Here is a 22,557-nt window from a genome sequence, read left to right on the forward strand (position 1 = left end):
AAAAAAAAAAAAAAAAAAAAAAAAAAAAAAAAGAAATTTGGGATTTTTTTTTTCAGAGTAACTACAAAAGGAAAATATTTTCTCTAATCCTAAAAATTTTTCTTGGATGCCTGGATATCTTTTACCCTTATTTTGGTTGCATATCTGTGAAGAAGTCTTGGAGTTAAGAATGGACGTAGTCCACAAAACCATTCTTTAAATTTCTCCTTAGATATAATTAGAATATAAAGTGCATGCATCTGGTTATGTGCGGTGGTTAACCCCTGTAATCCCAGCACTTGGGAGGCCAAGTCAGGTAGATCACTTGATGTCAGGAGTTCGAGACCACCTGGCCAACATGGTGAAACTCTGTCTCTGCTAAAAATACAAAAATTAGCCTGGCGTGGTGGTGCATGCCTGTAATCCCAGCTACTCAGGAGGCTGAGGCAAGAGAATCGCTTGAATCTGGTAGGCTGAGGTTGCAATGAGCTGAGATGGCATCACTGTACTCTAGACTGAGTGACAGAGCAAGACTCCATCTCAAAAGAAATAATAAAAATAAAAAATAAAAAGTACATGCATCTAATATAAATATGAAAAGGATTTTAAATAATAAAAAATGAAGACATATCTGATATAGATTAAGAGTTTGATTTTCTCCATTATATTCATATTCAGAAGTATAGTATATGTTTTTATTTTTCTATGGCTCTTTTATCAATATGTACCTTAAAACCCAAAATTATTACTTCTTACTTTCTACTTCTAAATATTTATGAATGAAGAAAACCATTAAAATGTTTAAATGGTCAAATAATAATTAAACATTATATTGGTAAAATGCAGTTGCACATTAATCAATGTGAACGTATAAATACAAGCTCAATGTTAATTTGGTTTCTTGAGCAGAATGAAGAAGCTAGAAGAAAGTGAAGCTTTTAGTCCATTTCTGAGACAGCTAAACTTTATCTTATAAATGACTCATAGAGAAAGAGATTCTCCAGGGTCATTTCACTATTTTTAAACTTCTTCATGTACAATATCTTTTTTACAATAACTTGCCTAAAACCTTTATTCTTAAATGTAATCTTTCAAAACATTTTATCCTTGGTAAGATGGTACATATTTAAATCCAAATATTTGTCCAGGGCCCCTTCATAGGTATTGAGTTTCCCTTTAATCAATTCTCAACACTCTGGAATCAAAACTTTGTTATAAACAAAGTAGTCAAAAACGATCTACATTGTGAATCTCTTTTAATCTGAAGAAATATAGGACTCTCAAGCACAACTGGCACACCCTGGGATTGTCATTGGAAATTTTGGTCAGTGAGATGCTAGATCTTGTAGAACAAAGATTGACAAAGAAGCCAACATTTCTAGAGGGAAGGTTTTTAAGATGGATGAATAATTTTGACAATGGAAAATCTGAATTATAAAAGAGAAAACTTCCATCTTCCCTATTCATGTTGCATGTTTAACAAAAAGAAAATTATATCACAGCTATGTAAAGATAGAATAAATATGTTGCATTCACCCTCTTAAATATAAACATATGACTAAATCTCTACAGAAACTATGGTGTTCATTATCTCAGAAACATGGTTTGTCTCATAATATGTGAAGTTAAAAGAGAGTATTTAGAGCTGATTCCAGTGTGTCCGTTGTCATGTTATGACTAAAATGTTAGAATAAAATATAACAAAAACAATGCAGTGTATTCTGTACATATGGAATGCCATTTTTTAAGGTCTACAGTTTTCTGTAAACTATTTTCATATAAGGTGTGAATATAACTATACTTTTAATTTCAGTATAAGTAATAAGTTACAATAATAAATACAGGATATTTAGAGACAGGCAATAGAATATTTCACACTGGACATTGTAGAACTCCAGGTTGCGTTTATATAATTTCAAATGAATGAAAAAGTATTCAGAAATATGTATTTTATAATCATAGGCTAGCATCTCATAAGCTTTAAAAAAAATTTTTTTTCTCAACAGAGAGAACTATCATTACCGTCCCACCTTCCAAAATGGATGTTACAGTTGGCGAGAGCATAGTGCTGCCATGCCAGGTGTCCCATGACCCCTCCATTGAAGTGGTATTTGTATGGTTTTTCAATGGAGATGTCATAGACTTAAAAAAAGGAATGGCTCATTTTGAAAGGATCGGAGGAGTAAGTTACTGAAATTGTTAAGTGCTTAATAAAATGAATCAAGTCTTTTATATGAATCACCATTTTTCATAATTACTCTCTCCATCTTTGTTTGTATGGATAATTACTGACTGTTTTTGAAGCCGTATTTGTTTTTGTTTTGGTTTATTTTGTTTTGTGTCTTCTGTAGGAATACTTGTTGTCTAGAAGTAATTATAATAAGGGGGGTAATAAAAGAGTTTAGATACAAGAAACAACAATGATACCAGTATATCTTTTAATTTCAGAGTTGTCTTATGTTTAATATTTATCCAGCTGTAACAATAATGTAGGACTTGTTATATGGGCTTATATTTTTATCCATTTCTCCCTTTCTGTCTGCAGGACTCTGTTGGGGATTTGATGATAAGGAATATTCAGTTAAATCATTCAGGAAAATATCTCTGCACAGTACAAACAACCCTAGAAAGTTTATCTGCAGTAGCTGATATCATTGTTAGAGGTAAGCATAAATGGTGAAAAATTGATCACACTGTTTATTCACAGTTACAATGTTCATGTCTAAATTGTAGACCTCTGAGAAACCACATCATGATATGTAAGTGAGATGAAATCAGATAGATTTTTTATTTTTTAAACCCCAGGACTCCAGGGTATGGGTAGTGTGGATACAGACATGGAATTGTGTAGGATTTGACTATAGTGAACAGTCACACTTGGCAAGCAGTGTCAGTACCTAAAACTTGGACATGTCTTCTGTTTATAATAAATCATTCTTGCCAATCCAGAATCAAATCCACATGCTCCTGTAGTTCTTCATATTAGCTGCATTTACTTGAGTTAGATTTTAAGAGGAATTAAAGATGATGGTTCTCAATTTTTGAGTATAGGTTGATATGCAATCATCATACGCCCGATATTTTCTAATCTCCAGAGGAAGCACTACTACATTAATGTCATTTACCACATAAATGGAATTAATAGAACTTTATCTCTAATAATGTGCTACAAATACATTATGGTCAATATTTTACTTTCTAAGCACAACAGGTAAAAATAAACCATCCTTGTCCCAAATTAATGAATGTGAGTATATCCAGTGTAGTCATGATAAAACATTTTTTTCAAGGTCCACCAGGTCCTCCTGAGGATGTGAAAGTGGAAGAGATTTCCAGTACTACTTCTCAACTAAGCTGGAGAGCAGGCCCAGATAATAACAGTCCCATTCAAATCTTTACTATTCAGACTCGGACACCATTTTCTGTGGGTTGGCAGGCTGTTGCTACAGGTGAGTGACAAAAGTGTTTTGGGATACTTTAAAAATAATATTTTAGTCCAATAATTTTAATAAATACAATTACATTTTAAATTAATAATTGTATAATTTTATATAATTATTTGTTTTTGAGTAGTCCCAACTTCGGTTCCTTAGTGTTCCATTATTTTTAGTTCCAGAAATTCTCAATGGTAAGACATACAATGCAACAGTGGTTGGTTTGAGTCCTTGGGTGGAATATGAATTTCGCGTTGTTGCCGGCAACAGCATTGGGATTGGAGAACCAAGTAAACCATCAGAATTGTTAAGAACTAAAGCATCAGGTAAAGAATCGATGTGTTCTAAAAATGTGGAAGATTTTGTATGATACAGTTCTTAAAAGAAAACAAGGCTTCTAATACTTTTGGCTCAAAATTGTTTGACAGTAAACGAGTGGCTCTTATGTTTTAATTTTTACGTACACAAGACAAGGTGTATTTTCCCCAAGTAGTAGGTTCAGTAAGAGACGATTGCCTTTAAGCAGAGTTCTTAAGAAACTGTGTTTGCATCACATCTATTTTCCAGTCAAATTTCAATAGAGAATCTGTAGATTTGTATATGCAAATGAGTTACTGCTTGTTTCATTAAAATGTTGTAGCCAAGAATTAATTGAGACTCTGTTGGTGCAGTCAGCCATATATTTTCATCTATTTCTCAACTCTGACCTAGTTGTAGCTTCATTGAGCAATAGTATAAATTTTTTTCCATGCAAATGAGGTAAATCCTAAACTCATTTAACAGGAGCACTAATTGAGCATTAATTGGTTCACTGAACAGCAGAACACAAGAATCTGGCTCAGATACCATGCCTTCTTAAGCTCTTTTCAATGGATCCTCTTTGTTCCACTCCAACTTTCACATCCAGGGTGACATTTAATCTGCTAGCTGTATGTAGCCCACAAAGTTCACATTCTTATACAGTCACATAAACAAAGGATCACTTTGTTGTCGCTGGCTTAATTAACAAACACAAATTACCTTATTAAAGTGTGCACAATTTTCAAAAGTCAATAAATCAATCCTTAAACTAAAGATAATGTTAAATGTTTATCATAGAATTGGGGCTAGAAAAAAGGACTTACTTGACAGTGATATCATCCAATTAAATCACGCTAGAAACTTACAGCTGAAAGGAAATCCCTTCGTTTTACAGAAGAGGAAAATGAAGACCTGGATATTAGCTGGTTGTTTGTGACAGAACTAGGATTTGAATCCAAACTTCCTGATTTTTACACCCAGCATTCTCCACAAAAGAGGATCTTAATGTAGATGAGCAATAGATTAGCCAAAGAAAGTGTGTAAATATAGAAATTCCCAGGCCCTCCTATATATCCCCTGGATCAGAATCTTCAGGTGTTGCCCATGACTCTGGATATGAGCTTTAGTTTCAGGTTGTTTGTTTACCATTGATTTATATTTTGGTAGCTTTGGACAGCGTTGAGAGAAACACTTACATTTTCATAGCTAAGTTTGTGTGCCACCTTCTAACCATTAATACTCTCTTGTTTCAGTAGCAGAATGAGACTGGTGATATTCATACCTATTGAGTCAAACTCTACTGATTGAAAACCTACTGAGTCTCTCGTCTCTCTCTCTGTCTCTCTCTGTCTCTCTCTCTCTCTCTCTCTAATATCACCAAAGACTAACTTGTTCTCAATATGGTTTTAGGTTTAAGTACAATTAATTTGAAATTGAATGGAGAAAGGAATTTTCTATTTCTCAGAACACTGGAAACTTTGTAGAAAGTAAATCAAAATATAATTTAAAACACTTTTCCTTACACAGCTAAACTATGCAAAGGTCCTGAGATAGTGTGCAGTTAGTCACTGTAAGCTGTCAAGCACTATAAATTCAGCAACTCTGTAAAATCCACTCTGATTTACATTGCTTTTGATCAAAGGCATTGGAAGACTTAGAAAATAAGGTTTAGGTTCACATAATTTTTTTCTAAACAATTATGAAGATTAAAGCTGGAAAAGTTAAGGATAAATTTAAATATGAAAAGGTATATCTGAAAGGTGCAATTTTGAAGAACAGTCAGATTATCATATGACTATTTTCTGGTCATGTTTATAGAGCTAAACATCAGTATGAAATGGAAATAAATAAAATAAGTAATCTAGATTTATTTAGATGGTCTACATAGTGGAGAAAAGTTTGAAATGAGGAATTAAAATTTACATATTTTAATCCCTTACTACCAATCCCCAGACATATCCTGGTGCTTCCTCAACCAACCACCTTTCACATTGCTCAAAAATGGTCCAGTATAGACAATTTCATGTAATTCCACATTTAAAAAGCATACCCTGCTGATTTAGCCATTATCACAGATTTAGGATACTTTTGTCATTATGTCAAGAAAATAATGGTTTTAAACACTTACACATGTGTAAAGTAAAACCTCATTCTCATTGGACACTACAATACCGTATATACACTCAGCATTTCCTCAGTTTTACAGTTTCTATGAACTATTATTCATTGTATTAGTCCTCACAAGGATATAGAGTTGAAGGGCATACTTTTTTAAAACTCATCAAAATTACTGGTTTCTGAATCCTCTACCACAGAGCCTTAGATCCCAAGAAATAAATAGAAAGAACCTCTTCCAATCACATTCTTGACAGGAGAAAAATCTGACTTTGCAAGTGAAAAGTTGGAAGAAAATCCCTCTTATTCTCTCCTGAGAGATTTGAGATTCTAACCAGGAGTTTTAAAACAAGAATGTATTTATTTACATATTTTTCAATATTTAATTTTAAATGTTAAAATATCCTGATGACTAATAAAAGAAAATTATTTTAGTTTGTTTATTGAAAAAAATAATTAATTATTATACTGCCTCACTAACTTGTTTACAGCACAACTGTATAATTAGGCACTAAATCAGCAGTGTCACTGTTACCATCTGAATGGAACATCATTTTGCCAATTAGTAGATGATGCATAATAATGTCAAATGCCCGATGTTACTCAATTTTTAATTAATTTTGGAGCCAGGGTGCTCATGTATCAAACACAACTGTGTCCTCTCTCTTGGAAATTTGGATATGTGTAAACATAATTTAAGTTCATTAAAAATGCAAGACTCTCACAATATGCCTGTGTGAGATTTTGAAAGGTGAAATTCAAAAACAAAATTCTTCCTGAAGAAGATGTACTTTAATAATTGCCATCCCACATCTCTCTTGGTTGCTTTTAGTCCCTGCTGTGGCACCAGTAAACATCAATGGAGGTGGAGGAAGTCGGTCTGAACTCGTCATTACGTGGGAGGTAATTTTCTGTCCAACTGAGTTATTTTGAAGAAAAGAGATTTAGTTGGCCAGGAAGAATACTGAAAACAAAAGATTTATTTGATCACTATTGAGAGCATATAAAAATATATGGTATAAAAATACAGCATTCTGATGATGAATTATTTAGAGGAGGTATTAGGAACTTTTCTCATTGTGAGACAGTATGACGAACTCAGCACAATTTTCTCCCAAATACCTGAAAAACAACTTCAATATCTATTGAGGGTGGGTCAGTAGCATTTACATTATTGCTTGATAAACTAGACATTCTTTGATTTATTACCTGTGGCACTGTTGTATTGTGAATAAGCTGAGCTCAGTAGACTGTAGGCAAAAAATTATTCTTGTCCTAACACTGCTCTTTACATCTGATCAACTCATTCTTCCCCACATCTAGATGAAAGCTTAGGCACATGGAATAGATTTTGTGGTCATTTTTATTACCCATTAACATATAGGCTCATTTTTTCACTTATTACAAATTTCAGTCTGGTGTATACACTTCAAACTGAAGTATAAATGTTAGAATTTAGACTTTCAACCAATTTAAAGTTTCTCATTTTCAGTAGCTCAGTGCCTCAGCCTGAGAATTCAGTAGCGCAAAAGAGAATACATGGTCAGTCCAACTTCTCTCCATTCTGCTCTTTAATTTATCTTTCCCCATTCACAGTGTTACTTCTGGATTCTCCAGAGCTATAGAAGATTGGTGTTGGGAGGGGAAGAGAAAGGAAAAGATCTGGATTGCTGGTACATTTCTAATTTGACTTTGGTGTGCTCTAGGTATGGCAAATTACCAGACGCTGCCATTTCATAGGGTAGGGTTTCTGTTTTATTTATTTATTTTTTATCTGGGAGCTGGCCACTGGATGATCCCCCACCAAGGACTCCCAATTGCAATTCCTTGGTGCAGACCCAACTGGCTGCTGAAGGGTATCAGTTCCTGGATTTTGGTGGTCCATTTCCAGACTCTTCCAGTGAATATTCTCTCTCCTGTAGGTGGTCTTTGTGGACAGAGTCCCCTTTAAGGCTGCCCCTGGATGACCCACTTGCATAGGTTTCACATTTGTCCTCAGCAGACACATACCCTGCTCCATGTTTAGTGGAAGTGCAATACATAACCAATTAGCATCTCTCTTCACTCTGCCACCATAAGCTGTCTGGATCTCTTCCCCACTTTAAGTTTCTCAGACATTTGTCAGTTAAATGAACCTGCATCCCTTATGTTCCAGAAAATGCAAACCGGGTGTTTCTTGCTGTCGCTTACTTCACATGGCTAGGCTATGAGAGAGAACTGGGAACCAGATATGTTGTTCTTTATGGTTATAAATGACAGTGTCAGAAACTAGATGCAACTGCCCTGAAAGTCACCCTTTCCCCTGGATATCTTGTTGCATGTTGACATTACAGGCCAAGAACAGTGCTTGGAATGTGGTCCACCCTCCATGAACACTTGTTGAATGGAAGGCAGTGTTTTCAGAGAGCTGGGACTCTCAGAGGCCAGAGAGAGGGGGAAGCCCTATTTTTTCAAGCATTTACAGGATTTCAGATGCCACACAGAGAGTTTCATATCATTCAGTCCTCACGATAATGCTATAAGGTGGTTACACCACTTTCAGGTAAGAAAACTGAGACTTAGAAATGTGACATCATTGGGCAGAGAAGCATTTGAACACAGGGCTTTCCCTTTATGTTCTTTTACTGTATCCTGTATTACAATCCCAGTTGTCTCCATGCAATGTGATGGCTCAGGGTGGGCCTGCGTCCTTGAGTATCTACCTTAGGTAGTAAGTTAGCCATATTATACTTGCTACTCCAAACGTATTTCCCATAAAACATCGACTTTCAAGTGAGTCTACAAGAGAATTGTTTGTGAGTAGTTTATTTAGGTTTCCATATTCATCAAAGCCCGAATAAGCATTATCATCATAGTGTACAGGAAGTTTTGCCTGACTTAATAACTTATTTTGTTCTCCTCCTTGGTCAGAAATTCTGAAAGGTCGGTGTTGCAATTGCTTGTACACAGTCTATAATGAGGACCCAAATGCTATGCATATCATTCTTAAATAGAGATGAGCATGAATTACAAAAAATTTCTGTCTTTCCACAATTTATAATGTCCTTTCTCTTTAAGGCAAAGTTACACAAACCATGACCTATGAGACAAATTTGTCCAGTTTCCTGTTTTTATAAATAAATCCACCCATAGCTGCATCCATTCTTTTTCATGTTGTGTATTGCTGCTTTCTTGCTGTTGCATGAGACCATATATCCCACAATGCTTAAAATATTTACTATCTGGTAGCAACAATGGATCCTAGGGTCTACAAGAGTGATGAAGGGAAGGGCAAGGGTTGAAAAACTTGCTGTATTGATGGATACTGTGCTCACTACCTGGGTGATGGGATCCATTGTACCCCAAACCCCAAACCTCAGCATCACAGAATATATCCATGTAACAAACTTGCACATGCACCTCTTGAAACTAAAATAAAAGTGTTTTTTTTTTTTAGTACTCTCTGGCCCTCTACAGAAAAACATACTAACCCCTTTATTTTAAAAAATTAAACTAAATTAAATCCACTTCCCTGTGTGTGTGGTTTTCTTTTTTTTTTTTTTTTTTTTTTTTTTTTTTTTTTTTTTTTTTTGGAGGGGTTGGATATCTGATATGCAGATACTTGCTTAAAGTAAATTAGTGAATTCAGTATCCCATTTATCACTCATATTTGACATTATGTACAGGTAGATACTGAGCCAACTTCTTCTGATGCCCAACTTCTTTGGGGAATAAGTTATGTATATTTAGGAGAAGATTCAGACATTAGTATGAATCATACATTAGTATGAATCTGAGCCACCAGAATGCAGGTAGTAATTCCTTCAATTTAATGAACTCTATTAAGGAGCTTCTCTGTTCCTATCAGTGGAATACAAAAACGGATGAGAAAATGTCTGAATGCTCAGAAGCATACAGGACAGAATGGTCTTAACCCAGCCTGGAAGGAAATCAGGAAAGACACCATCAGAACTGAGTATATCTGAACTATGTTTTGAAAAGTAACTTTGAAGTAGAGAGGCCACTCCAGGCCAATGTCACTCCTGTTGCAGTTGAAATAGTACCTGTTGGACTTTGAAAAGCACTGTGGGACACAAAACTGTTCTAAATTCAGTCACAATCTACTATTATGTTTTATAAGTGAGAGCTTTAATGATTATCCTTCATTTAGGCACCCTATGGTATAATCTGCCTGAACTGAACTAAATATCTTCCCCGTGTTTTCCCCAGAGCCACACAGTAAATGTAGATTTTGTGTTTATTTGTTTTGTTTTGGTTTGTTTCCAATAACCTAGACATAATATCAAATTTTTAGAATATAGCAACGGCTAATTCCTTTTTAAGGGCATGTTTATTCATTATTTTATCATAATGTTGTATACTCTCAAATGCTTCCAGGTTTGAGGTGCTTGTGGTGAATGTCTCATAAATATGACTACAAAATTAGGTACACAGGATAAAGCACTGTAGAGTAAGAGATACATACCTACACTGAGGGTTGGCATAGTTTTTATTTAAAGGGCCCGACAGTAAAAATATTCAGTCTTGTGGGCCACATGATCTCTTTTCTAATGTCTCACTGCTTTTGTAGCTCAAAAGAGCCACATACCACTTACAAACATATAGGTGTAGGCGTGTCTCAAAAACCTTTATTTTCAAAACCAGCTGCATGCTACATTTGGCTAGAAGTACATAGTTTTGTTGATTTGTAGTCTGTACTGAAGATTTGGTTCTTATAGACACTGTGGTTGAGAATTTAATTATTAGTTTATCAATTTTCATAGATTTTACTCCCAGGAGAATTTCACAATTTCTTTATTTTACTGAGCACTTTCTCCACTTAAAGAAAACTCTTTTTCTGGTCTTGTTAAATAACTATATATATTTCTTAATCATTTGACTCTCTGTTCATGTAAGAATAAAAGGAAGTATCGAAAGAAGTCTCTTTTTTCCCCTCTAATATACATATGTGGGACTCAGATCTTTCTTGAGAGAGCACCATGAGAAATATTAATTGTACTTGACTAACAAAAACAGAACTCCCCTATTTAGGTAGATGAACTGACTAAGCATCTTGATTAAATCTGAGATCAAAGAAACTTCAGAAATGAATCAAATGCTCTAGCAAGTAGCTTCCATTCTTATAAATTTCTTCCATGCCATTCAAAATTAACTGTTTTATTTCTAGTCTCCCTATGAAAAAGAAGAGAAGCGTTAATATGAGGAAATACTTTGTTTCCCCAGATGTCAGAAGCAGCATTTTCTTCCTCTTTTCACTTTCTGTATTTGTTAGACTGTTCCACATGGCAAGAAATAGAGACCAGCTCAGGTCATCTCGGTTAATGGGGATTCATTTAAAAGCTACATGGGAAGTAATGAGGACAGGAAAAAGTCTCAGCAAGCAGGTAGGAAGGTCAAATGAAGAACCGGAACATCGTTCATCACTGCTCGCACTCGAGCACAGGAGCTCTAGCCAACCATCAGCAGCCCCTCTGCCCTGGCTTGAATAGTCTCTCATGCTTATGCCTCAGTTCCTCCCATTTCCTTTACTTCCAGTTTTCTACCTGGCTGCCAGCTAATTTGGATCTCCTCTCTCTAATTTACAGCATCTATTTTCTCTTAGCTTCTATTGTCTCACTGTTCCTGCTACTGTATGTTCTCTACTTTTGCCTGCTCTGTGTATATCTATTATTGTTCTGCCCCCCACCATGTTTCGTATGTAGACTCTATGAGAGGAATTGACCAGGTCTGTTAGTCACCACAGAGTACAGAGATTCTGCCCTCATAGATACTCACCAAGACGGTGCCTGTGGTGCTGGTGCTCATGAATGGGTGCTCACATGGGTTCCAAGTGGCAGGATAATGTGATTGATAAAATAAATGGACTCCCTCGAATAAAGAGAAGCTCTGAAATGGAGTTGTGGACATGAGGGACTAGAAGCGCTGTGTCCTGTCAGGTGTTGCCTTTATTAGTCTGTCAGAATATTTATTAAAAAAAAAAAAAAAGCGAAACATTTTCCTTGGGAAAACCAAATAAATTCCACTGATTTTCAATACAAGTCTCTTGCAATCGGGAGATCTGTTGGTCTAAATTCAAGTACAGATTCACTTTAATTTGCTAAGTTTATGTGATTGTTTATAATTTTTAGTATCTGCAGAGTACCGGGGAAATATTATCTATTTCTATTTTGCTATTTTAGCAATTTTAGATTTGAAATGTATTTTATAGAATCTGATCTTTGTGAGAGTCAACAGTTCGTTTTTTCATGTGAGGGAAAATGCACACATGTCACTACCAATGAAGATGTATGCCAAAAAAATGATGGGAGGTCTTGTATACTTTTTTAAAGAAATACTCTATGCCTTAAAGCATATGCTATTTCACAATAATTCCATTACACATGTCTTACAAAAACTTGTTTAAAATGTTGTGAAAGGAGAACATATCTAGTCTTGAAATAAATAGTTAATGAGTTAATTTGTGCTGGGTTTAAAATTTCATATCAAAACCACATTTTAGTGTGGTATCATAAAATCTTCTAAACTGTTTTATTATAATAATTTGTGAATGATCAAAGAAAATATATAAATATGTAAAGCTTGTTTTATATTTCTATCTGAAAACTTAAACTATTTATCTGAGTATTTTAACTGGGATCATTTTCTAATTGGCATTCCAAATTAAAGTGTTTTTAATATATCATTAAACAGAATAAATATCTGTATTTGTCTCTATGGAAGAAATGTGAAGTAATCAATAAGTATTATAGTAGCTTAATAAAATATTTTTGCAAATACTCAGTGATTGATCACATTCTGCCCAAGTCAATTCCAGAAGAACTACAGAATGGGGAGGGATTTGGATATATCGTCATGTTCCGGCCGGTGGGCTCAACAACCTGGACCAAGGAGAAAGTAGCATCTGTGGAATCATCAAGGTTTGTTTACAGAAATGAAAGTATCATCCCACTCTCTCCATTTGAAGTCAAAGTGGGTGTGTATAATAATGAAGGAGAAGGATCCCTGAGTACTGTGACCATTGTCTACTCTGGGGAAGATGGTAAGTTGTCCTCAGCTCTGGTTTTCTTTGAGACCCTATGCATAGTTTGTGTTCCTTGTTCCATTTTCAATGAACCACTCTGCTAAAGATGGCTATGTCTTTCTCTGGATGGTAGAACCTCAACTGGCCCCAAGGGGAACTTCTGTCCAGAGTTTTTCTGCTTCTGAAATGGAGGTTTCATGGAATGCTATTGCCTGGAATAGAAACACTGGAAGAGTGCTGGGCTATGAGGTAATCAATGGATTTCACAATAGCTCCTATTCAACAGTCCTATCCTACTAGCCTTTTGTTAGCATATGATAATGTGTGTCTAAAGCTGAAGCAGGGAATGAAGTTGAGACAAGGTAGGTGAGCCTCCACATTGGGGCTTAGACTGGGATGTTTCTTGTCCTTGCTCAAGACAGAATTCAAGAGTGAGCCAGTGGTAAAAACAAAAAACAGAAAATAACAACAACAAAAAAAACCCAGCTTTATTGAGGCAGCAGTGTTATAGCTTCAAAATTGCTTTTGCAGAGCAGGGCTACCCCACAGGCAGTGTTCCAAGAGAGTAGCAGCTTGAAAGCAGTTCTACAGTCATATTTATACCCACTTATAAATTAATTGCAAATTAATGGGTGAGTTACTCAGATTTCTAGAGTGATTTACTCTAGAAATTAATGGGTGAGTTACTCAAGTTTCTAGAAAAAGGGTGGTAACTTCTAGGTCATTGCCATGAAAAGGGGTGGTAACTTCCAGGTGTTGCCATGGCAGTGGTAAACTGACATGGAACTGGTGCGTGTATCTTATGAAGAGGTGCTTTAGCCTCTTCCCTGTTTCAGCCAGTCTTCAGTCTTGTCCACAGTAAAGTCTTGCCTCCTCTCTCAAAGTAAGGGAGATATTTCTAGGTAATTCAAAGCAAACAAATTAACAAATAGTAGCCATTTTTAAAGGCATACTGGTTCAGTACACGTAAGATAAGTAAGCTCTAGAGATCTGCCATACAACTGTGCACACAGAGTCAACAATAATGCATTGTACACTTAAAATTTTTCAAGAGGACAGATCTCATATTAACTGTTCTTACCACAACAACATTTTTCAAAAGTGATCAGGTGATTATATGATTAATTATTAAAATTGCAGTCATTTGTTTTTTTCCTTGGTAAGAGGTAAAGTCTGCTCCTCAATCATCTTACACCATGGAAAAATTTCATTGAGAAACCTGCTCCGCAAATTGCAGTATAACTTGAAAAGATGTAATCATCTCAGAAAAGGCAGTTAAGTAAAGAAAAAAAAATACCTAGATTGTCTTGAGTCTGCTATTTTTAGTCTATGAAGAGTATGGCAAATTACATTTGTAGGCCGTCATCTCACAAAGTCAAGAGATAAGAACATTTTAAGGGAAGGTTGCTCATCACTCAATCTTCTTCAACTTGCAAATTCAGCGATTCACAAAATGGGTAACATAATTTATTTAGTTTTGGAGTTATAATAAATGTATAATCCTAAACATTCTTAATTTTGTCTTTATATGTATGTATGTGTGTGTGTTTATATATACATGTATATACCTATAATCCTCTTATTCCAACAGAAAGTTCTGCTCTCAGGTGTCTTTTCCACTCCACGCCAAGAATGCCTTACCTCTTATCTGAACCCTAGTTACTTCTCAAATTTCATCCCTAGTCTCCTTTCTGAGCTCTACTCTCATCAATTCCTGATGTATTTTGTCAAATTCTTGTAGCATATTTTTTTCTATATCACTTCTTTGTAATGCATTCTATGACTTATTTTCACATATACTGTGGATTGTAACCTCTTAGCTACATGATCAGGGGATTGAAAATAGGTACTTAATTTATTCTCTTTTTTTTTTCAATACCTAAAACGTTGCTAATGCAAAGGTAGGACTCAGTATAAATTGAATTATTAATTAATCTGTGATTCAAATAACTCTGAAAAGAAATGCCAATAGCAAGACATTATAATCAAAGTCTTTGATTATATACAAATGTGTTTTTGTCTGACTTGTTATTTGTCATTTGCTAAAGCTGGTAACCTTTAGATAGCTCATAAAATACTTTATTTTGGTAATCTAAAAAATCAGGTTCTCTAATTTCCATTGTGAATTTGCATTCATGACTTTTTTCCTCATAAATAGTAGAGAATAACAATTTTGTTGTATAACCATTTTAATTAGAAAACGTTTTTGTCATCTATACTTCTGTCTTCTTCCCATATCCCTTGTGGTTGTGGTTGATAGTTGTGGGTAAACAATGATTGATAGTTATTGGGGAACAATAAATTGCTTGTGTTTGGTTTTTAATTATCAGGTCTTATACTGGACAGATGACTCCAAAGAATCCGTGATTGGTAAAATTAGAGTCAGTGGAAATGTCACAACCAAAAACATCACAGGGCTGAAAGCTAATACCATCTACTTTGCTTCTGTGAGAGCTTACAACACTGCTGGAACAGGGCCGTCAAGCCCCCCAGTCAATGTTACCACCAAAAAGTCCCGTAAGTATGCATACCCTCCAGAAAACAAGATTCATCTGTGAAGAGAAACCTATTCCTTTGCTTGATGTTCATTGTATTCCCACACCTCATTTCTTTACTACTTGGTTACTTTGGTTAGTTGGTTTGTCCCTTAAATGTGGATAGCTGTTGAAACCTTTTGGTAACAATCAAGGTAAATGTTTTGATCTTTCCGGAATTCCAAAAGAGGAATACTCCAAGTGTATCAATGAAAGACAGAAGAGTATAATGTCTAAGACTGGCCCTGATGCCCTCCTTCTAAATGCATTCAAAAACTGACCTCCCATCCTTAGAAGGTTAGGTAGTATTTATCTTTCAGCCTCAGTTGCCTACCTATAAAATGAGGAAAAAGTTATATTTATGTTCTCATAGGTTTTGTTCAAGACTGAAAGAGATTATTAATAATAAATGCCCAGTACGCACCTTAGTAAATGCTTAGTAAATGGTTTTTTGTTTTGTTTTGTTTGTCATTTGAGTCCGAGTATATTCAGATGTGATCCTGCAACTGTCAGATACCTAGATCTTTCCTTTTAGGATACATTATGACTACAGCTTACTTGGAAATCCCTGAAATCTAAGAATGAACTTCTCTGCTTTGTATTATATCCCTTGATAATCAGCCAGGTGATTTCACATAATCAGAATCTACTAAATAAAAGATGAATGTTTTTCATCTTTTGATGATTGTTGCTGCCTTTGTTTTCTGACTGAGTCTGGTAATGCACAAATATTCCATAATATGAGGCACAGCAATACATTGGGGAAGGTCTGATCAGATATGACTTAGTTGTTCCTGCAAGATGATTTTTTGAGTTTGAATAATATTTACGTATCTCTTATATATTATTAATGGACACAAATTATTCACAGAATCAGGTTTTTAAAACACATTTTTTTTGCTCTCTGAATCCTGATGAATGAAAGATAACAAATATAGTTGCTGAATTTTGAGAAAGACTAAGACATATTCACTGCCACTTACAAAAATCTAGTTTACCTATACATGCCGTATTCTAATTACACCACCATATTTGGAAAGAAGAGATGGTTGAGTTTGAAAATAAAGTTATATTAAAGTTATTCCCTTTATGTGTATATTTGTCATGTACAAAAGAAGTTAGGAACCATCTCAGAGAATAGGCCCTTGATTAAATAGATTATCTAGTTATTTCCACATAACCAGATCAATGGTCAGAGATTCATGTTCCAATTCTGGGTACATCATTGACTCATGACTTGAAAGAGGACAAGGCATTCCATTTTTCTGCTTTCATGTTCTTATCTATTAGATAGAAATTATCTCTGTCCTCACTGCCTTCCCAAATTATCCATGAGGCACAAACAAGGTACTGATTCTGGAAGCATCTTAGAAAATACAAAGTGCTGTGGAACTGCAAACGCCTGTGGAGCAAAAATTTTTAGCCAACTTTCCTCCAATCCACCCAGTTTTAGACAGGCTGGGCTGTGAGTTATTTTCAAGAATGGATTAGTTAACAGTGAAGTTCTATTCCTTTTCCTGTTTTACTCAGTGTTGACTAAATCGATGAAGTCATTGCCAGATAACTTGGATGTGTGATTTGCTTCTTTGGTCTTTCTGGAGTAGTTTAGCTTCTTTCAGCTAATCTGCAAATCTGGATGAAAATCTCCGATCAATCAGCAGTTTTAAGATTGCCGAGACATTTAGTTCTAGTTAACCGAGAGATGCCAAACTCACAGAAACTCTTGTGTGTAATTCAATTTCTATCTCAAGCAAATCAAGAGTGATTAGAAATGTGTAAGAAACATTTAAAAGAAAAAAAAAACAGATTGTATCATGGTAGACTGACAGACATTTTAGTGCAGTTATTGAGCCAAGACTCAGGTCAACTTTTATTATACATAATCCCATCAACCAACTTAAGGTGGATTGAAACTTGAGCATTGAACTAATCATTTACCTCAGGAAGAGAGAGATACATCCATATGACATATATAATACATGTATATGTGTTTTAAAATTCTTCTTGAGATCTTCTGTAATATATATATACATATATTCACATCTCACTACTAATTTTATATAAATACATAAAAGTGAGTAGCCCCACACTCCCTTGACCTCAACGGCAGTCTTTGAAGCACCTTCTTCCCTGCTATTCTGAAGCACTGGGTGGATATGATTGCCCAGAGAGGGCACTGCCTTTCCCCAAGGTCACATAGCAATGAAGGGGGACAGATGGAGGAGAAGGGGCCTAGATGTGCAGGCAGCCCCACAGGGTCTCATTGGAGTCCTGAGGGGCCCAGGCCCAGCTACATAGGAGAACTGTTCCTCGCTGCTGGGCCAGTAGGTGCCCTCCGTCTGCCGCATCTCCCGAAGCTTCCGCACCAATCGTGCCAGCCCCACAGCGGGGAACAAGACGGCCAGGAATCAGAAGAACACGATGATAGCAGTGACGGCCCCCCGAGACAGGGCTCCATTGGAGCCGGAGCTGGTGGGTGTAGGCAAAACAATGCTACTCTCATTTGCAGAAGGGGTCGGTATTTGCGCCCAGGCTTGGTCCCAGGGGACCGGCCCAGCGCCAGGAGCAGGTCCAGGCCAAGCTGGGTGAAGGGTTCACAGCGCCGAGGAAGGGGCTTCTGGCACGCGCCCCTCCTACCGCCTACAGGGTGGGTCGTGGGCACCTGCGAAGGGGCACCTGGCCCAGGCGTCTTTGAAGTCGCTCTGTATATATTCTACATACATATCAGAAAATCTCAATAATAATTTTTTCTGTCTTCTGAAAATTTGCTGGTTTCATTGTCCATGCAAACTAAATTAAAAGTGTTAGTTTGTGCTAAATTATTCTATGTTTTTAAGCAGAAAAAATCCTTGTTTTTCACACTAAATTTGTTAAATTGGGCCAATTGATCCTACAAATGGGTTGGACTGAAATTCACATCAAATGCTAAAATGATTATTGGTTTGTCTGATGGTTAACATATGATCGATTTGTCAACGAGTAGGAGACACAAATTTTCGAAAACAGTTTAATTAACAATGAGTAATTTCACCCAAGATACAACGTTAGAATACCTCTGCTAAGGAAAAAGTGAAATAATAATCAGAAATTTTAAATGAAGATTAGTGTTTCTTCAAGTATTCAACTTGCTTAACTAAATCGAACAAGAAAAACCTCTGTAATTCCTGATTTCTTCTATGGATATTCAGTTTTAATATCTCTTAAATTTGACTCTTACCAGCCTATATGCTTCAGTGACCCTATCAAAATAGCCAACAAGCACCTGAGAATAAGAAGAATATACAAGTCTCCATCCCTTTATATTTAAATACCTATCCAACCTCTCATTTTATTACTTTGAGATTCTATATCACAGACATTGTGAAAGCAGAACAGTAACTTTTATATTATTCTATTAATGACCTCAAACTCAGTGTTTTAAAGCAATACAAGTTGGTTATCATACATTTTTGGAGATGAGGAGTTAGAAAGAGGTTTGACTGGGTAGAAAGCCAGATGTGCTCAAGGGCTACACTAGTTTTGGAAACTCCAAAGGAGAATTTATTTCCTGTTTTCTGGATTTTGGAGACCACCCACATCCCTGGACTTGTGACCCTCCTTGGGCTTGTGACCCCTTCTTCCATGTTCAATGCCGGCAACAGTAGGGTACCTTCACATCTCTGCCACTGACCCTCTGCTTCTGTCATCACAACTCCTCCAACTCTCACTCTCTTGCTTCCCTCTTTCCCTTGTAAGGACCCTCATGATGACATTGGAGCCACCTGAATCATCCAAGATTATTTCTTCACCTCCAGACTCTTACCTTAATCACATTTGCAAACTCCTTTTCCATATAAAGTAATGTGTCCACGGGTACTGGAGATTAGGATGTGATCATGTTTTGGGGGTTCCTTATTTTGCTTACCACAGTTTAAAAATATTGAGCACTTCTATGTCACCAGGCCTGTATTAAATTTATCATACTATATCTCACTTAGTAATTACAATAAGTCAAGGAGTTTGGTATTTTAATTTCTAGATAGGAGGACACAAATGCTTAGAAAGGTTTTGTCATGGCCACTGTTAGACTGATGAGCATGAAATCTCTTCATCCCACTACCACTGTGCCCCTTTATCATCTTCCTCCCTAACCATCTGAAAAGTTTCTCTCTCTGACTCTGAAATCTTCCGTCTAAACCTCAAACTGCTTTGAAATTTTTCCTTCTAAAATGCCGTCATACTTCTCTTCTGTTCGTCAAATGTCATTGTCTCCGCTATTCCAGAGAATGAAGACTAAGAAAAAGGCAAGCAAGATCTTTCACAATGTGTCTCAAAGCTCCTTTCTATATCATTCCTCTTCTAGCCCTGACATCCCAAACTTACTGATCTTCTAGAGTTTAACATTCACTTACCTGGCTTCATGAAATCTCTCAGCTTGTAGTGCCATTGCCAGGCCCATATATGGTCAAATGGTCTTTTTTCCACTCTATAGCTTCCCCCAAAGTTTCCCCTTTAATGTATTTGTGTTTTTTCTAAGAGTTCCAATAACTCTGGCCATTGTGAAGCAGTGTTGGAAAAAGTTAGAATGGGACTTCAGAGAGAACTGTGGATATGGATCCCTGCTCAGCTATGTACTATCTGTGTGCCAGATCTAATTAGTTGATAACTCTGAATGCATTTTCTCATCTGAAAAACAGAAATGAAGATACTTACCTCTAGCAATTTATCTGAGAACTAAAGGATATAATGTACACCAAGGTGACCCAGAGGCTTTCATACATGAAGGCTCAGTGCATGGTAACATGTGTAATTATACTCCTCCGTTAGAGGCAATTTCACTTTCTTTGCATTTTTTAAAGTAAGAAAACACAGCTACTTTCTTTCTCTTTATAAATTTATTGCAGAAATTTTCTTTTTCTTTGGCCGGGGCACGGTGGTCAAGCCCTGTAAGTCCCAAGCACTTTGGGAGGCCGAGACGGGCGGGATCCACAAGGTCAGGAGATCGAGGACCATCTTGGCTAACCCGGTGAACCCCATCTCTACTAAAAATCAAAAAAAAACTAGCCGGGCGAGGTGGCGGGGCTAACAGACCCACTAGTCGGGAGGCTGAGGCAGGAGAATGGCCGTGAACCCAAAAGGCGGAGCTTGCAGTGAGCCTGGAGATCCCGGCCACTGCACTCCAGTTTGGGTGACAGAGTGAGACCTATGGGTCTCCAAAAAAAAAAAAAAAAAAAGAATTTGTTCTTTAAGGGTCGTAGAAGGACATCCAAAGCATGTATGAGAAACAGCTTTAATGAAACATTGATGATAACCATGATTCCAGGTGCTACTCCTGTATGTAACTTTGATTTTCCATGTTCTTGAGATGACATCAAGATTACCTCTCAATAGTGGTAACTGAAAAAATTCTGCATTCATCACACATTCAAACTGTCACTGTCTAGATTTGTAATCTGATCTGATCTTCCATTGGAAAGTCTGAAAAAGCAGAGCTCACATTTACCAAAATCTCTGCCTGTTCTAATTGGCTAAACTAAAGAGAAGACAGAGGTGTTTTCTTTGTTTGTTTTTTTTGCATGATCATTCAGTCATCTACTCAAGAGATAGTGCCTCCCATGAGCTGTGCCCGGGGTTAGGTGCTGAGGGCCTAAGAGTCATTAAACCAAGCAAGATCTTTGCCAACCGGCAATTTCTCTTTTAGAAGAGAGGCAACCTAAAACAAGAAAAAAAGACAAATGAATAAAATAATCATAAATTATGAAAAGTACAGTGAAGAAAATAAATGAGAAACTAAGATGTACATAAGAAGGAGCATCTATATGGGATAGGCTATGTATTTTTATACAAAATTAAAGATAAAGAGAACAAAAGAGCTTCCAAACAGAAGGAATACCATATGCCAAACTTCTTAAGTATTGTTGTTACTGTTGATGATGATGATGCTAGTGCTATTGTTCTTTTAAACAAATATCAGTGATTCATCTGTAAGTACCAAAGCCTAGTGGAAATGATGGATTTCCAAAAGAAACTGAGAGGTACTGCAAATATACTGTGATCCACACAGACATGACTCAAATGGAATTTAGATTTACAAGGAAAGAAAGAAAAATATTTACATCAATTCCAAGAAGAAAAGAAAAGTGAAACAAACAAAACACTACTTATATAGAAAGAAGTAGTCAGACGCAGTAACTAGAAGTGTTTGCAAATTTTGGCTCAATTTGGCCCTTGACGTTGACTGACTAGCATTTTGTACTAGATTCTTTCTTGCTGCAAATATGCAATCAATCCATATTTACACATAAAGGAAGCATTAAGCTTTTATTTTATCTTGCACTTGTGTTCTTTCTCTTTTGCCCAAATGTCAACCCCATACTGTTACTTAGAAGTGTAACATAAGAAGTTGTTTTTGAATTGAGTTCACAGTGTGAACTACAGTTGAATATAAATGCCATCTCCAGAAAAATTGATTACAAGGAAACCATTAGAGGTGTGACGGGCTAGTTTAATGTTGCTCTGTCATTTGATTAATAGAAAATGATTTAGTCTTTGGAAATTGCCTGGAAAGTTTTTAAAAATTAGAAAAGTGTTTGTTTGCTGAGTTTACCATTGACAGACTTGGTACAAACATCATGACATGTGTTTTGTGCTATCCATGTGACAGTGTTTTGGTTTGTCAAGGTGATAGAAATTTTAATTTTATCATAGATATTTGCAACCCAGTTTAATCAGCTACATCAAACCAGAACTGTAAACAGTACTTATATTAAGGTGATGGCCTTCTAAAGCAGCTTTCAGAAGTTTTACTTTTCAATATCAGACATAAAGGATTGACATTGGAGAAACATCCATTGATGAAAATAAGAAAGGATGTAGACTAAGAGATATTCTAAGATAATTAGTTGAGACTCTCCCATTTTATCTCCCTTTCTAAAAACATATAAAGAATCCAAGTAAGAGCAATATTATTAAGGGGAAAACTTGAATGTACACTAATTGTATCTAAGAAGTGAATCATTTGCAAACTTCAGAATTGTATTATTAGCAGCAAACCACTTCGAACACAATTGAAAAATTGATTATGTCATAACACCACAGTGGAGAACTGCTACTCTCAGAAAAGAGAATTAACAGTTTCAGAGTTTTTTAATATATACCAATAACCAAATGAGGAACGTTTCATATTTTATTTCAT

General features: G+C 36.0%; 1 protein-coding gene across 1 annotated transcript in view; it reads left to right on the top strand.

Moving 5' to 3' along the window:
* Positions 1–22,557, top strand: part of CNTN6 (contactin 6) — a 315,151-nt gene that overhangs the window by 287,727 nt on the left and 4,867 nt on the right. The window contains exons 13-20 of the mRNA XM_017859613.1: positions 1,986–2,161; positions 2,525–2,642; positions 3,270–3,428; positions 3,590–3,739; positions 6,661–6,731; positions 12,633–12,867; positions 12,983–13,098; positions 15,180–15,366. Coding sequence (XP_017715102.1) covers positions 1,986–2,161; positions 2,525–2,642; positions 3,270–3,428; positions 3,590–3,739; positions 6,661–6,731; positions 12,633–12,867; positions 12,983–13,098; positions 15,180–15,366 — 1,212 coding nt within the window. The remainder of the gene's footprint in view (positions 1–1,985; positions 2,162–2,524; positions 2,643–3,269; positions 3,429–3,589; positions 3,740–6,660; positions 6,732–12,632; positions 12,868–12,982; positions 13,099–15,179; positions 15,367–22,557) is intronic.

Source organism: Rhinopithecus bieti, unplaced genomic scaffold (genome assembly GCF_001698545.2).
Source record: "Rhinopithecus bieti isolate Rb0 unplaced genomic scaffold, ASM169854v2 scaffold_49457, whole genome shotgun sequence".
Classification (NCBI taxonomy): domain Eukaryota; kingdom Metazoa; phylum Chordata; class Mammalia; order Primates; family Cercopithecidae; genus Rhinopithecus; species Rhinopithecus bieti.